The 17,335-nt window shown below is 41.2% G+C and overlaps 1 protein-coding gene across 3 annotated transcripts in view; it reads left to right on the top strand.

The window, feature by feature from the left end:
* mpp2b (MAGUK p55 scaffold protein 2b) overlaps positions 1 to 17,335 on the top strand; it is a 38,069-nt gene that overhangs the window by 15,399 nt on the left and 5,335 nt on the right. For all 3 annotated transcript variants that reach the window (XM_062378864.1, XM_062378865.1, XM_062378863.1), the window contains 4 exons: positions 4,162 to 4,262; positions 11,644 to 11,796; positions 12,057 to 12,212; positions 13,453 to 13,680. In XM_062378864.1, the coding sequence (XP_062234848.1) occupies positions 4,162 to 4,262; positions 11,644 to 11,796; positions 12,057 to 12,212; positions 13,453 to 13,680 (638 nt within the window). The remainder of the gene's footprint in view (positions 1 to 4,161; positions 4,263 to 11,643; positions 11,797 to 12,056; positions 12,213 to 13,452; positions 13,681 to 17,335) is intronic.

Here is a 17,335-nt window from a genome sequence, read left to right as displayed (position 1 = left end):
AATTTGGAAGCGTCTCACTCTCCTCGTCAACATGTTGCTTTTCTGTCATTTTAACTGAACGATGGGGAATAAAGTTGCAATAACTCCCAGGACAGAATGAAAATATAATTGAGAACAGGGCTGCTCAGATATCCATTTGTGTTTTTCACAGAACAATGCTGCTGTTATGAATGCAGAATCCCTCTGCACACTGAAAAGCATTGCCTAGCATAGCATTGACCTTATCCAGTAAAAGAACCAGGATAGTCACCTCCAGGTCTTGGCTGAGCCTGACTTTCAGTGTTCTTTCAAAGTTTAGTTTCGGCTATACAGTGAATTTTCACATTAAAATATTTTTTAGTAGAACCAGGATAACAAAGGAAGGGCGTTAGGAAAGTGCATACCTCCGCCAAGGCTGATGCTCTCTCTCCCAAAGTTAAAGGAAGTTAAAGAAAAATCCTGTATCCGCCTGTTTATCTTGATCGGTGCCAACATGTAATGGGTTCTTCCTTTCATGGAAATATGGGTTGAGTAGTTCTTGCATAATCCTGTATAAACAGACAAACAAATGGTGCCCGGATGATGTCATACCTCTGTCATGGCACATTCAAGCTGCACCAAATTAAACATATTCATAGATATGAGTTAAATATTCCGGATTATTCTTCAAAATTCATGCATTATTCCCCAGGAAAACTGACCATGTTGATAGATGCATCTATCTTGCAATGTTAATGAATTTTTTTTAAAGAATTCTTCCTCGTACGATACCCTACCCTTCCACCAAGTTCCAATAAAATCTGTTCAATAGTTTTTGCATCTCTGCTAAAACTCAAACAGCAATGAAGCATAACCTTTTTGGTGGAGGATGTATACATTAGATCAGATACTAAAGTTTAGATCTAATTGTTTGTTGCGATGTAGGGCGTTGATTTCTCAGAGAATTATTCACGAATCTTATTGAAATAAAACAAATTGGCATATTTAGGTGACTGATCTTAATGAGTTTGTACAATTTGGTTCAGATCCCAATAAAAGTCTGGATCTGGTGAATTTAAATGTGGTTTCATAAAGAGACTGTTGGGCCTTGGCAGGGAAGTTTAATCTACTGAGTGCTTTTCAAGGTGCCTCTTTGCTTGCATCTTTATTTTAAGACGTGAAGTTTATGTCAGTAAATATCTGCAGGTCAGACTGTTTTGATAGCCAGAGACTGGAAGTGTTGTCAGCTGCACACTGCACTCCTCTGTGCGCAAGACCCCATGGGGCTTCAGCTTTGAGAGAGTATCTCTCATATCTCTCCCTCCATTTTCCACCCTCCCTCAGCTCCCCCCCCCCCCCCCCCTCTCTCCCCAACTGCCACTCCATAGCAACAGACAACCTTCAATAAGCACCGGCTAAGAGGTTGTTGTTCCCCCCCGCTGTGCTGTAAGCACAAACAATAACTGCCCACGGCATTGAGTTTAATTGTAACTCTCCTTGGAGGTGAATTGCCACTCAGATGAGACTTTAACCAACAAAAGCATCTTTTAATTTGGTTTCCTTGTGATTACACGTCCGATGTTTTTTTTTGGGGGGGATTATTTGTTGGGAGTTGATACAGAGGGCCACCACTGTTTGTGTTATTACTGCAGATTTCCGCGGAATGACACAGTGCTGGCAAAGTAGATCTCCCACCCTCTTGGGAACTTATGATTTTTGTCATGATTATCTCTCTGCTCCAGTGGGACTCCCCTGTCTCTGTAAATCCCGCTGGCACACAGACGGAGAGAAATGCTGTAAAAACAAGACGCGTTCAAGTAGGGGAAGGGCTTTAAGTTTCGCAGCCTTTCCCCAGAAGAGTGGGCTCTGAGGCGTACGCGACGGATATGTACTGTAGCTGCTCCTCTGTCTACACACCTGAGTCCCGTTTGTGCTCTTAAGCCATCACCTGCTTAATGGAGTTCTCTCATGGTATCAAGTTACAGGGTATAATGTGGGCAGTTTACGTTCACTGAAGCGAAAAATGACTTCCACCTGAGTTCTCACCGCTCCCAAAATATATACATGTGACTTTCTCGCCGATATGAGACACGAGCAGCAGGAAGATAAATACTGTTGGTGATAAAAGAAGCTGTTGGGTTCTGGCTGTGCAATTTTATTGGAAGTTTATGCAGGCTTATGCAGGGGAAGCTGGCTTTGACAGTGGCAGTGTACAAGATGAGATACTGCACCTGAATTCTAAAGAGGACGTTATTTTCAAGAGAGAGTCGCAGTTTGACGAGGAAGGAATAAAGATGGTATCTTAGCCTGACATCCGGACCTCTTCCTGTGTGAACTTTTGACCTGCACAGCCCTATTGCCTTTGCTTTGATACACACCAGGGAAAACGAGGGGAGGAACCCTATTTATCTATAGATGCAGAGAGAAGAAAGGCAGCAAGACCCAAGAAAGAAAGAGGACAAGTTGGATTTTTAATAATCTCTATGAATAATAGAACGACCCTTGGCATACTTTGCGCTGGAAAAATGGGTATTATTCTGCAGTTCTTTTTCACACCGTCTCTTTATACCTTTGTAAAGAGAAAATGATCAGTGAAATGTAAATATATTGATAGAGTGTGGACGTTCAGGGAAAAAGTTCAAGTATCCCGAAAAGTAGAGATGAGCTGACATCAGCTTAAGGGTCAACGTGGCAGCAACACTACCGTGGAGCTGTGGTGATTACACAGAATTATGCAGGATCTGTAAGCCGAGCCGGCCGGTTCTCTGTCATCTGCCAGGCACACATCTGGTAACTCTTCTGACAGAGCAGAGCTGGTGTTAGAGGGAAAACAAGACTTCACAGCGGAATTGTGTAATTATTAATTGAATTTACTTATCAAATTATTCAGAGAGGGGGCAGATGGACTGTGTAATCACTGAGGTCGTCTTCCTCTGGCCTTCTTGACTTCATATCTCTCTGTCTTTTGATCTTTTTCCGGAGTGGAAGACATGTGTCTTGTTTTCATGGTTGTGCAGTAATTGTAGATGTAGAAACACTTTGACACCAAATATAGTTCTGTACTTCTCGAAATATACTAGCACCATCATCACATCAATTTTATTATGAGGCTATACCAGTAGTGTAGCTGGAAAAACTAAAAGTTTCCCATCGCTTAGATGAGGAACATGGTAAACATGTAAACATCAGCATGTTATCATTAGCATGAGCATATTGTCATGGTAGTGATAACATTTACTTCAACACACCACTGTCACTAATGGCCTCACAGAACTACTAGCATGGTCGAAGTCATCTTGGGCTTTTGTGCCATTGCTCTATTATTGAAATGCATCATTATTCAGTGTCTTGTGTCTCATAGGAATGTGGTGGATGGCCTCTCAGGATAAAGAAAGTGGGGTTATTTAGCTTTGGAAATAAAAGCTTTGGTGTTGTGTCCTGTGAATAGAAATGCTCACTCCTGTGACGGTCCCATCTGCTGTAATTATTGCTTCTGGCAGGAGATATCGGTGTGTTCTGCATCTTAATTTATCATATAATAAAGTCAGCTTTAAAGCTAGACTCAACATTTCTCGACCTCCATTGAGTTGTTGACATCACCTTGCATCCGCTGATTGATTGGTCATTTCATGCGGTGTAGCAGTTTGATTTGACATCTTTTGAGATACGGGTGTGTGTGTGTGTGTGTGTGTGTGTGTGCGTGCATGAATTTATTTTATGGGCTTATCACAGATTCCGCTCCATGAATCAGCAAAACAGGGAAAAATAAACTGCATCATTGCCTTTGCCATATTCACATTATTCTCAGCCAGTCTGCCAAGTGCCCTTTAGTGCCGGCATCCAATCTGAAAAATGGGAAAAATGTTTATTTTCTCTGCAACTTCAGAAACTTTATTGTGGTTTCAGATGGAATGTGTTTGTTTATGAACCTGTGTGTAGAAGGGGGGGAGAGAGAGGAAGTTGTGGGAGAAAGATTCTGTCGCTTCTGTCAGACTTGAGAGGAGGGCGAGTGACAGAGGTTGAATTGCCTGGGAAAAAGTGCTAGGCAGCTCCCATTCCCTCTCCCTCTCTTTTCCTTCAGCCATGTAGTGTGAACTATAGTCAGTGCGCTTTCTTTGAGGCGATCTATTTAGTTTCCCATGGGTCTCTGTCGAACAGGGAGTGAAGTGAAATAAACTGTTCTTTCTCTCTCTGTGTGCGTAGCCATGCATCAGGCCCTGGACACACTGAGCGACAGCACAAGTTCTACAACCGCCAACGACCTGGACCTCATCTTCCTGAAAGGCATCATGGAGAGCCCTGTGGTAAGAACAACTTTATCTAGTGCACTGTAAAATGTAGGGATGTATGTGTGTGTGTGCTGTGCAGAAAAAAGTTTGTAATGAACCAGCTAAGGACAAATACATTTTTATATAAATTACAATTAGATTGCAATAACACAGGCTAGTTATATTAGTTTGGATGCCAGTTGATATAACCACTGCAAAGTTATGTTTATGTGTTGCATGCATGATACACTTTTGAATTTGTAAATAGTAGGGCTGTGAAATGAAAATTAAATCCAGGTTTCTATGGATTAATCATGATTAATCACATTACCGATTTTCTCTGTATATTTTTGTGAAAACAAAAGAAGGATATATACATTTAACATGTTTTCTTTTTATATTCATAAATAAACAAACAATGGTGCTGTAACTCGGCAGTTCTTTAGCAGTTGTCTTTGCTATTCCATATAGAACATTAATATAATTTTCATCCTAAACAGAATTCGGGCTTCTTAGCCATTGTATGGTTGAATAAAACTTTTTACTTTTCTTTTTAAATCAAACAGAAATTATTTGAGCTTCTTAGCCATTCTTTTTATAGGATGGTTGAATTTTTTATATTTTGTCAAACAACCATTAACCACACCATGACACAATCTGATGCCTCTCAAGGTTCTCTTAGCTAGTCGATCTTTAGCCAGTTGGTGAGGCGAACTTACTTGTTCACATTCTATGACAGTAAAGCTGACCGCCTCTTTTGCCCAATGTGTCCTGCGAGTCTGGTTTGGCGCATTGCACTTGAACGCCCCTCGCCGACCAACGCATGCTTTGCGGTGAGAAACTTGAGAAACGGTGAGAAACTTGAGAAACTTTATTAAAACAATTGCTCCCAAAATAGAAACTTAAAATCCAGCACCACTGTTGCATTTAAAATTACATTTTCTACTTGCAAGAATTATACCCCCCCCAAAAAACTGATTAAATTCATCAAGTGCAATTACATTAGCATCTTAATGGCCGTACTTCATTGTTTTCTCATAAATTGGAAATGAAAATCAATGAGCCATCTGGTTTCTTATCATCTCTCTGTATCATGCTGTAGAGACATACAAAAAACGAAAACACAAATGTATAGAGGCGAATCTTCAGAGGTGCTAATGTTATTGACAATGCTGTACAAACTTAAAGCCAGATAATAGACATGGCATCTGGCTCTTGTAACTGAATCTGAGTGTTTCTATGAGGGCACAGATTGGTTTATTGAATAGTCTGTTGAATGTGGTTGTCATCCTGATAAAACATTCTGAGAAATGTATTTTCAGCATGTCTTCGGAATATAACAATATTAAGTGAGACAATACAGCAAAAAGCATCTTTGTTTTTATTGGACTCTGAACATTCCCACCCGTCAGTCATTTTAACAAGGCAATGAGCAAAAGGTTGAAGCAGCAGTCAGTTAGCTTCACAGTTTTCCTCCATGAGGTTGTCAAGCTGACAAGTACTTTATACTAATATGTACTCATGCCTATTATTAGGAGAGAGACCACTGACAGTTTTCCCCATTAATTATCTCGACTGGCAGCCCGCCATTTTCCAATTTAGTCTGCCACAGTTTCACGCTGAATAAAAACCAATGTTTACACTTTTCATAATAACAGAAGAGATCCCGAGCTTGATGTTCCGCGCCATTGCTGTATGTTATAGCTGTGTGCAGCACTATCTGCAGCACAATTTGCAGCGTGCTTTATCGCTCATAAAGGTGTGACCCCCCACTCAGACTCCCATAGTAGTCACGCACCCTTCTGATTCAGGAATATGTCATTCACTCTCTATGCCACCTAAACCACTTCCATTAGACTGAAGGAGGATTTCCAGTGTAGAAACCAATGTGGATTTTATATATATGTGTATCGTTCTTTGCTTGTTTATGTGTAAAAACGAACATGGTAAATTTATAAATCCATGTTGCAGTTTTATAGAATTCTCTTGGAAAGTCAGCCAGGCTTTGAATCAAAGCTATTTCTGTGTGGAAGCTAATGAGTGAAGTAATTCCAAGGACCTTATAACTTTGTCCAAGAAAACTCTGGCATCTTTAAACAGAAATATGTGAAACCAGCAGCTTTAAATCAGGAAATATTTTTCGTAGAGCTGATTTAAGTCAATTACACTCTGTTAGTTTCTTCTCGCAACACAACGTCTACGTTAAGCTTGTGTCTGGACTTTGGCCTGAAACTATTTAAAAGTTTTAAGTTTTCAAATTAATGTAGACAATTGTAATCTGTTTATCAAATTACTTGTGTTATTGCTGAATAACCTTAAACACAATCCTCCGCACTCAGACGGGGCATGTCTCTTAGTTACACTGGAGACTTTATTAGACTCCTACAGATTCCCAGAACCATTTCGGAAGTACATTATCTGCGTGGAAGCAGATGTTTGAATCTAATTTAAAACTTCTCCTCATGTAAACTCCCTTTTAGAAAAATGATCCAAGCTAGTGCTTCATATTTACACGGAGGAGAGCGATGTCATTGTTGCAGAGTGCTGCTTTTTGCTGTGACGAGTGAAAGAGCTTTGCAGTGGAAGAGTCTTATCAGTTTCATCCCACTTCTCTACTCTCAAAGTCTTCCTCACTTCACTTCTCACCAAGAATAGTTTCTAAAGCCTTTTTAAAAAATGATTTTCAAAACAAGAAAGAATTTTAATTTATGCTGACAACAGTCATTAGTATGGATAACCACATTCATCTTTTCAAGATTGCAAACTTGCTGTTAGTTGAGTTTCACTGAGGTGGAAGCTGCTTGTGGCCTAGAGGTTGCTCGTGTCCAGGAAGATGCATCGGTGTGCGAGCCTCTTCTCACACTCAGACAGGGCCGGAGGTAAAGAGCTGTGCAGGGTTGTTCAGTAATTCAAAGGCTGTTGTGTTCAGGAAATTTGGAGATGGACTATCCACAGGGAACAGTAAGGGAGTGCTGCATCAAAAACTCCCATATTGCTGAAAACACAAAGTCTGGAGCTCCTTTCAAGTCGCATTTTCTCTCTCTCTCGCATTCTATTGCTTTCTTTGTTTGATAGTTTGTGTTCCACACAGTACTGATGGATCTTTCCTCTGCAGAAAACTGAATATTGTATTTTCCTTTAATAGTGGCCATGGGCTTTTTGTTTTCCTCAACTGCAGAAGGCTTTTACTTGGGTTAGAGGCAGGTCTTTATTTATTTCCTCTGTTTAATAAGCACAATTGGTCATAGTGTAGTAGCAAGCTTGTTTTGTCTGCTACCATCTTCAATTGTTAAAGTTCCTGTATTTCATATTAAAACCAACATTTTAAAGGTGAAACATTTTCAGGCATGGAGGCAGTCAGTGGAGAATAAAGTACGACAAAGCTACACACATAGCGACTGACATATTATGATTATACTTAAATGACTAATCCAACAAAGTGTGAAAATAGCATGACTATATTATTGGATTTATTATATTAATAGAATATAAAATGTACATTATGCTGTTGGCATATCAATTCATTTAATCCCCCCCATTGTTTTCCGCGACCTGTGTTTGGAGAGCTGTCCTTTATTTGTTTATGTCAACCACGTCCCTCGCAATTATTGAAGACCTGGCCTTTAACTGACTGCCATCCTTTATTTTTTTCCGGGGAAATACAGTATGTGAGTGTACATGCGTGCCAGAGCATGACACTGGCACGCATGTACACTCACATACTGTGTTTTTATTCTGAATGTCTGAGGCAGGTGCTACCGGTGTATTGATGAGCATTCTTATGAATATTGAATGTGCTGATGCAAGCTGTGAGTAAAGATGCTCTGCTGAAGGATGTGAAAAAGGGTTTGCAAGACGATGACTTCTCGTGGATCTTTAGACACTGGATGAGCTGAGAGAGGAAAAGACAGGCTAACATAGAGTCCAGTTTCCAATCATCACATTTTACATAATCACACTCTAAATGACAAAATGTCTTTTGTCAAGTAACATCATTTGGTACACAAAAATAAATTCGTTTTTTTATACAAAACAGCTTGTGAAAAACAATCGAGGAATTACGTATCTGCCAAGCAAAAAAAAAATGATTATCCAGTTTCCTTTCAGTTATTGACATTTAGCTGAATGCGTGGACACATAAATCATAATGCTTAAATAGCTTGTGTTTATATTCTGTAGCTCATCTCATTCATTGTGGTCGTGGTTCTTAGAAAAAGGATCCAAGTGCACAACCCAGCACATCCAATCAGCAACAACATTAAAACAACAGTGTTAAATGTTGTGGCTTTCTAGGCTTAAAACCTCACAAAGACAAGGTGCAGACAGAAAATGATTTAAAGAAGTAAAAACAAGACACTAGAAAAGACCAGAGTATCATGGAAGTGGAGGCCTCCCTAAATACAGACCAATTGATTAACATGATGAGGTCCAGTTTATTGGAAACTACAGACCGACAAAGGCTCTTATCCTTATTGTCAATTAAAAAGCCTGTTCCTGCTTGTGGGTGAAGGACGTATGGTGCACGAATGATGCAAGACCTGCTGATGTATTTTTCCATATCCTGCATCTCAGGAACTGACACTTTGGGGGCAATGTGCCAGAGAGGAGGTCACTATTCAAGCAGAAAATCCTGGTATTTAAGCAACACCTTACAGGCTCTGGACTCAAGAGAGGAAGAACTAGGGAATGTGGACAGAGTGTTTCTCAGGCAGAGAGCAAGACAGTGCTCACTCCAGCCGAAAATCAGTCCAGAAGCCCATTTGGGGATTGTGTTTAGCTATCCAGGGGTTACCAAGGATGACTGGAAGTTAAGAGGCATGAATCAAGGGACTCTTGGCCAGTCAGACGTTAAAAACACAAAATATGATGCGAGCTGGCTGACGAGTAAAGTCAAAATGAGTCACAATCGGAGGCAAAAAAAAAAAAAGAAAAAGAAACAGCAGAGAACACTGTAAATGAAATCGCATACACCAGAAATTATATATCCCGCATACGAATGCTGCCACCTTGCACATTTAGAGAGAGAGTCTGTCTAGTTTATCGATTGGGAGATGCAGACGTGGCACCGAGATCCCACTGACACAAACACTTGACCAATCCGCTGTCAATCATGATGTTTCACCCCATTTTTATTGCATCAATTAACAAAACCCACCTTATCAGAAAAGAGAGCCCCCTGAACGTGCATCTGTGCCACAACAGAAACTATCTTTGAGAAAAATGTATTTGACGTGCCAGGATTCATAATCTACACTGCAGCCAGCCACTAGCTGGGGATCAAGATGCTTTGGCCTCACTACAAGAAAATGAAAGGAGCAGAGAGGCTATGGTCAAACATCTGACCCCAAAAATTGGAGAAAGCCACAATAAGCTTTATTGTTCTTTATTGATCAAAAATACATGAGTGACATTATATGGTATTTTATTTGCACAGTGTGAAAGAGAAGATTTTGAAGGTCTAGAAGACTAAACCGGAAAACTTGCGCAGCAATATCTCATAGAGAAATAAAACTCAATTACTACACAGCTTTTGCTTTTTGCCTTGAGAACAGCAGTGCTCATTAGCCTCTGTAGCGGAAATTAGCGGTAGTGTCTGGTAATTACAATAGATAGAAAATTTAGAAAGATTGTCTTGCACTTGGCAGAATAATTGTTGAATAATTGCTGTCAATGATAGACTGCATATCAACAGCCTCAATCTGCTTTCAGATACACTGTTTAACGCATAATAGGACTCTTCACAGCATGTTTATCTCGGTCATTTTACATTTTCATTATATGTAACCAACACATTTAAAACAGACACTTTCCTTAGAAATGTTGTAGGTCGTGTCCTTGTATTTCTAAGCAGTGTGATCATATAGCGAAGGGTCTGTGCTGGCAGGTTGTCCAAAGTAACTGTGGCTGACAGATCGCTCCCCCAGGTTACAAAGAATTCTGCCAGAACCACCAAATGAGCAAACTGCTGCTGCAGTACCATGAACTGTGTGTATTTGTTTGTGTGTAAGTGTGTGTGTGTGTTTTTTTTAATCCATGTGCAAAAATCTTTGTCTGTGATGGTATCTGTGCTATGCATGTGTCCATGTGTCCGTGTGTGTAATTTAAGTGAGGAAGTGTGTACATGCAGGAAGGTGTGTGTGTGTGCGTGTGCGTGCACGTGCGTGTGCGTGTACAATATCCTGTCTCTCATCAGGGATTCTTCCTCTCCTCCTGAATAAACAAACATCATGGCTGCCAGATTAGTTTGTAGTCCCACCAGACGAATCCTCTGTGGGATCGCCTGATAATGTCAGCCTTCAAATTCAACATCACTTGGTGTGCCTTTGCAACTGGTGCCACTGTAAACTCTGTACAACAGTTTATCTGAATGTGGTTAAATTCTGTGGGCTTGGCTTAAAGGTAGGGTTGGTAAGTTGTTTCTGATACAAGCTGGTGTCAGGAACTCTAGCTTTCATATAAGGTGGCATAGAGGTGAGCAAGATGGTTCGATTCAAGGTATGGCCAGGGGCTTTCTTTGTGAAGTTTGGCTTCCTCCCACAGTCAAATCATGTGAAGATTGGTCAGATTAAGTGGAAACTGTAAATTGTCCAGGGGAGGAACGGTGGTGTGGTGGTCAACACTGTTTCCTCAAAACCAGAGGGTTTAAATCCCGGTCTTTCTTTGTGGAGATTGCGTGTTCTCTCTGTGTTTCCATGGCTTGCTCCAGTTTCTCTGGCTTTCTCCCACAGTCCACAGGTTAATTGGCGACTCTACATCGTCCAGGTTGCACCCCCGCCTCTTTATCAAGGTATAGATAATGAATGGATGGATCATTTTACGTAGAATCACATTTTTAAACTTAATAGTTTGTCAAAATAGTTTGAGCAGAAATGTCACAAACTGAATTCCAGGTCTGTGATTGGAAACGCCCCAAAACCAGACAGGAAAGATTAAAGTTATTTGTTTGTATCTGTGACCTTGGAGCAGCGGTGTCCAATAAGCAGAGGTGCCTCAGTCCTCGGCAGCAGAGGAAGGGAAAGTGAAAAATTAATGTTCCCTGAAATATTTATCTCGCACAGCACACTACACAGCCAAAGACTTGACTCAAGTTTGTGCTTTATTTTCTTGGTTTTCAGTCAGGATTTATGAGTGCACACTGTGTGTTTCCTCAGCAGTGGCTTGGTGTCATCTGGCTGCTTTTGTTGTTGGCTCCTGTGACCTTTTATATCGAAAAAAACCTGCAGAAGTCAGAAAACATTGCATTGTAACTCAGCTAGGTGCTCTTCACCGAGAATACGTGCAAATGGAACTAAAAGTTATAAATTCCTTTTCAAAGCCGATAGAATATCTAACTTTTTGAAGCAGAGGCAATCAATCATCCCTGGGTTCTATAATGGGAGCGCTAAGTAATATCTGTTTTCAATTCTTTGGATAACAGGCCCATGAGCGGTTCGAGGAGCCCAAGCTGGAGGCTGTGAGGGACAACAACATGGAGCTGGTCCAGGACATCCTCAAGGATCTCGGGCCGCTCGCAGAGAGGAGCCAGGCAGCCGACGAGCTGGCCGACATCCTGAAGGAACCCCACTTCCGGGTAGGGATGACAGAACTCACATCTTGCTGCAAGCGGTAGCTTTAATAAACAGGCGCCAGAAAAACAAATCTTGGATCACTTTTCAAAGTGAGGTTCACGCTTAATGATGGGTTCTGTGCCCATATGGGTTTAATTGATTCAGAGCTACAGTAGTGTCTGTATTATGGTGAGTGAGACCATGTAATTTGAGAAGGGCAGCATGTTGCCAGCTCTGTCATCATCTGCGGTGTTGTTTGTGTGGCCTTTCGTCCCGCTCACAGTCGCTCCTCGAGACCCATGATTCTGTGGCCTCCAAGAACTATGAGACCCCTCCTCCCAGCCCCTGCTCCTTCATGGACTCAGCTCTCAACAACCAGCCGGTGCCTCCAGACGCAGTTAGGATGGTGGGGATCCGAAAGGTGTCCGGTGAGCACCTGGTAAGTCTGCTCAGTTTAATGCTATATATCAAAAACAATAACAAAATGCCTCGTTTGATGACATTGTGAAGCAGGTTGGAAGATAAAAATCGACCTACAACCAATAAGATGCAAATCCGGTTTACGGTTGAGGTTAGGTATTAAAGATTTAGTGACTTTACGCAGCAAACGCCGATGAATCAGCATGATCCATTACTACTGACCAACACAAATAGTGGAAGGAAAAAACTGCCGACTGGCTAACTGGCTAGCAGTGTGTCTTTCCTTTTTCATTTGTCCCGGAAGTTAAAGCGAAGATTGGCAAAGCATCAGGTAAAGTGGACATGAAAACCGTGATATGTCCTGTAACCTTGTATAGAATTGAGGATTTCTCTGGGTTTGAGACAAGTCAGCAATTGTTGTATATTGTATTTCTGTATAGCTGCACATTTCAATTATTTAAGTACCATAGAGTTCCTCCTGTTAATTGTAATCTCCTCAATAAAAAGTTGAATTTATGCATCGGAAGAAGCACATGCACTCAGTGCGATTGGATTATTTCGTTGCTTGTTTAAAGGAGGAATACGTCAGATTTATCCTGTTTTGTAGCTCAAACTGGAAGTGATTTATTGCATTAGGTTGACATGTTGTAAATTTACACCATAGACCAGGTGCTCTATTCTTTTCTAAACTCCGACTCCCTTACGCCTCTTTGTAAAATCATTCGTATATTTGTGGAGGGTTATCAGACACATAATTCCTCGCCCCAAGTCAACCTAGTGTTGTTTGTATCAGGTGAGGCAGCATAAGTGGACTAGCCTTGTTCAACAAAGCAAACTCACCTTTAAGGGTATCTGTATTTAATCCTAAATACCTACTTAAAGGAACAGTAGGGAATATTTGCAACCAGCATCTAGAGGCCATTACACTGATTAGTTGAAGACATGTTGGAATCAGCTTCATCCTTCAGCCATTACAGGTTCTGGGCATACACTGTGCAACCACCTCACACTATATGAGGAAATTGTCTGATGGTGAAGCCAAATCTCATGATTTATGTGTTCACACTCTACAGTCAGCTCATCGGACACAAACTGGCTGCTTACACTCTACATTGCCGTCAGCCTCTCTGGACCAGTGTCGAACAAGAAGATGTCAAAATGTGTTGGCTAATAGTGCTAACGATCACTCATGTCATTCTGTGTCGCAGACTGAAGATATTGCAAAATTTCTGATATTTGAACTGTGTCCGTTTGCATAGGGAGTGACATTTCGGGTAGAAAGTGGCGAGTTGGTGATTGCAAGGATCCTGCACGGCGGCATGATCGACCAGCAAGGTCTGTTGCACGTGGGCGACATCATCAAGGAGGTGAACGGCAAAGAGGTGGGCAACGACCACAAAGCGCTCCAGGAGATGCTGAAGGAGGCCAGCGGCAGCGTGGTGCTGAAGATCCTGCCCAGCTACCAGGAGCCACACACACCGAGACAGGTGGGCCATGAGGAAACATGAATCAAGGCAACACATGGTGCTTATCATCTGTGCAGTCACACAGGATTCACACACTGTTACAAATTGTACCAACCGCTATAGCACCAATCTCCTGTGATTGTCACACATCTTACAGCCTCAGTCACAAATTAAAACTGAATCTAAAATGCAGAGCACTCCTTTTGGGGTTCTGTTTATTGGCTTTCAAGAGCGTTGTCTCTTTTTGTGGATGTGCTGTGTGCCAACAACCTATCAATAGAAAATGTCCCAAAAGTTGTGTCTGGACATTTTCTTGAGTTTGATTTTCACATATGAAGAACACAGCAGGAGATAGTCCAGGTCAGACACATTCAAAACGACAGGAACATAATTTTGGAAGATTCATACAGGGGGGGGGGCACCTGTGTAAAACATGCAGGAGGCAGAACATGACGTATAAATTCTGCTGATGTTATGATATCATGGACAATTTCTGGACATTGTTCTTGGGGGCTGGCAGGGAGGGTTATGGAAGATGCCAGGAGCAACCAACTTAAACATTTGCATTCTAACACACAGCACATCCAGAAAATAAAATGTGAAGTTTACAGTAGAAATGTTCCGGAAAATGTCCTGAGCTCAGATTTGTCAATCTGAGATAGGATGCATGACTTGCACATCACAACCGTGTGAAAGATGGACTATGAGAAAGAAGGTAAAAGATGGAGGGAGGAAAGAAGGGGAAGAATGAGAGGAGGGGGGAGATTTAGTTTGTATTTAAGCTTGGGTTTGCGCTGAAGACGTCACCTGTGTTTGCTAGCTCTGTGGTGCATCTGAAAATAGATCCATCTGTGCAGCTGGCCACTCTTTTATTTTTGTCCTAGTGTTTTCCTTTAATACTTGTTTCACTGTAAATTACAGTCCAAACAATCTGCTTGTGTTTAATATTTTTAATTCCTGTTTTCCATTGTTCACAGCTACACACACAAAGACACACAACCACATGCATACAGATGCTATCTATTCTGTGCATCACACAGAGGCGGTGGTCTATTGGCAGAAACTTGGACTATGGGCAGAGAAGGTCTCTGGTTCGTCTCTGGTTCGTCTCTGGTTCGACTTCACGGAGAGACAACAAAAGACAAACCTGGATTGATCTGTCCAAAAATCCAAGAGTCTCCCTACCCTGTCTAGTGCCCTGAGCAAGGCACCTTACTCCCCCAACATCTGCTCCCGAGCGCCGTACCTGGTCGCTCACTGCTCTGTGTGTCCTGCACCAGATGGGTCAAAAGCAGAGATTACATTTTACTTCCTGCATGAGTGTGCCTTTGCATGTCTGTGCATGTGCTTTGGACTAATAAATGCATCTTAATCTTAATCTTAATCTTAATTTAACAAATTCTTAATGAAGAAAAATGAAGATATACCTGTTATCCAAACTTTTCTTTTTCAAAACGGCCAGTAGATTAGCAGAATAAAACCCAATAATTGTGTATACTTACATGACTGGCTCATATGCTGCGTGTGCACCACATTCTGAATCTTCTGCTTTTTCAAATCAAAATCACATTTTTAAACACCAATGTTGAAGTAAACATTGTGAGTTTGAAAGGTTACCGTCACTTTCCTCAGTCAATAAGCACCGCACTCTGTCCTTGCTGGCATTTTTCCAGCAGCCTGTAACCTTGTGCACCGTGCCAACACTCATACATCTAATTGTACAGCAGGACTTTGGAGATGACATTGAGTGTTTGGCAACAAAGAGTGTTTTTCTGCTTGTGCGTAATGGCTCAGAACTTTAAACCCTAAATCAACGAGAGAAAAAGTGTGATCCGTGATTCGATTAATTCTCACACAATCATATTAAAGTTCACAATACGTTACATTATCAAATATTTGTAGGTAATGACTCAGTGCAGGGTTTTTTCAACAGCTGTGCTTGTGTTTGTAGTTCTGGCTATAGGTGTATCACTCCTAATGAACACTAGCTTCAGCCAGAGGAGGCTCTTCACATTGAGAATGTGACCCAATCTACAGAAGTGTCGGGCTCAAGGCTCCATGACTGATCGGCCTAAAGAGGAGATGAACAGTGGAAATTAAAAAAGCTCTGATAAAATAATTTATTACCTAAGACCAAAATATGCCATTGAAGAATCTATTAGAAATAATGTAGAAATGGTTTGTGTGCTACAAAGTAATTTTGCTCTGCATCAATGACATCCAGTGGCTGTAGGCATTTTGTTTTCGGGTTGTCGGTCTGACTGTCCCAGTTTGGTGAACATAATATCTAAAGGATGGCTTTATTGAATTTCTTAAAATTTGTGCAAATGTTCAGTAGTAAACTGATTTGTGGAAAAAGGTGTAAGTTACTGTGACCTCAGAAACACACTTTTGCATTGTGAACATGACATATCCTGGGATTTTTACTTCAAATTTGTTGCAAATGTTCACTTGGATTTACAGATGTTCTGATTGGAATTCGCTGGTCTAAGGTTATTGGCACAGTGGCCTCACAAAACATGTTTCTGGCATCTTGAATGTGATATCTCAAGTCAGCCCCAAGGCAATTTCTTCACATTTTGACCATTTGTCACTTGGACTCCAGGATGAACTCATAAAATTTCCTTGTTCAAAAGTCACGGTAACTGGCACTAAAAAAAATATTACCTTCCATCTTCCAGGCCTTTTTTTGTTTTTCACTAGATGAAAAATTTCTTTGCAGCCTCGATAGCAATATTCATCCAGAACTTTGTCCATAGTGAAATATCTGAGCCACTGTTAGATGGATTCCCATGAATTGTGGTGCAGATATCCGTGATGCCCAGAGGACATGTCCTACTGACTCGGATGATCCCTGACTTTTCCTCCAGCACCAGCGAATTTGAAATTTGTGCCTCTGAGTGAAATGTCTCAACGATTACCGGATATATTTCCATAGGAAAGATGATTCTAGCATTAGCATTCAGTGTAGCTCAACACACTGCTGTGTTGACTACAGCCTCACAGCGCCACAAGCCACCGCTGTGTTTATGTTATTGTTTGGGCTTTAAATTAGTTCGGGCGATGAGAGAAATGCTTCAGCCTCTAGACAAACAGTGTAATGCATGAAAATGAAATGAAAGCATGTAATCTACCCAAACTGGAGCTGGGATAATGTCTGAGAACAGTTATGTAGTCTGTTGTAAAACTCCTGTTTCCAGCTGTTTTTCCTTCTTCCCTTCCAATCTTGCAGAAAGACAAAACATTGTCTACATATAAAAACTTAATATCCCAAAATATGATGTTTTTTATATGAAGATTTCTCCACACAATATAGTCCATAGACTTAAGCTTTTTCAAACCAGGTTGTAAAAGACACTCAATGGAGGCTGTCTGTCAGAGATATGAAGGAGTAATTTGTAATCGCTCACATAGTTAAGAGTAGTGTAGGTGGACGTGGTGCTGTGTGTTGATTAAAGTTGTTCCCAAAAGTTCTCTCTGAATGTATCCAGCGGTCTGCGTTTCACGGCTGGAGCTCGGCCACGGCTTGGTGACTAAACTGAGCTGACAGCTCCCTTCGGCCGATGGAGACTGATTGTGTCTGTGTGTGAGAGAGTGTCTGTCCACCCAGTGCCTTTCAGGGAATGAGACATTCACACACATGTACACACACAGTTGTGTCTCTATGACCTCAGAG

The sequence above is a fragment of the Platichthys flesus genome, chromosome 20 (genome assembly GCF_949316205.1).
Source record: "Platichthys flesus chromosome 20, fPlaFle2.1, whole genome shotgun sequence".
Classification (NCBI taxonomy): domain Eukaryota; kingdom Metazoa; phylum Chordata; class Actinopteri; order Pleuronectiformes; family Pleuronectidae; genus Platichthys; species Platichthys flesus.
This window is presented reverse-complemented; position numbering and strand designations above follow the sequence as displayed.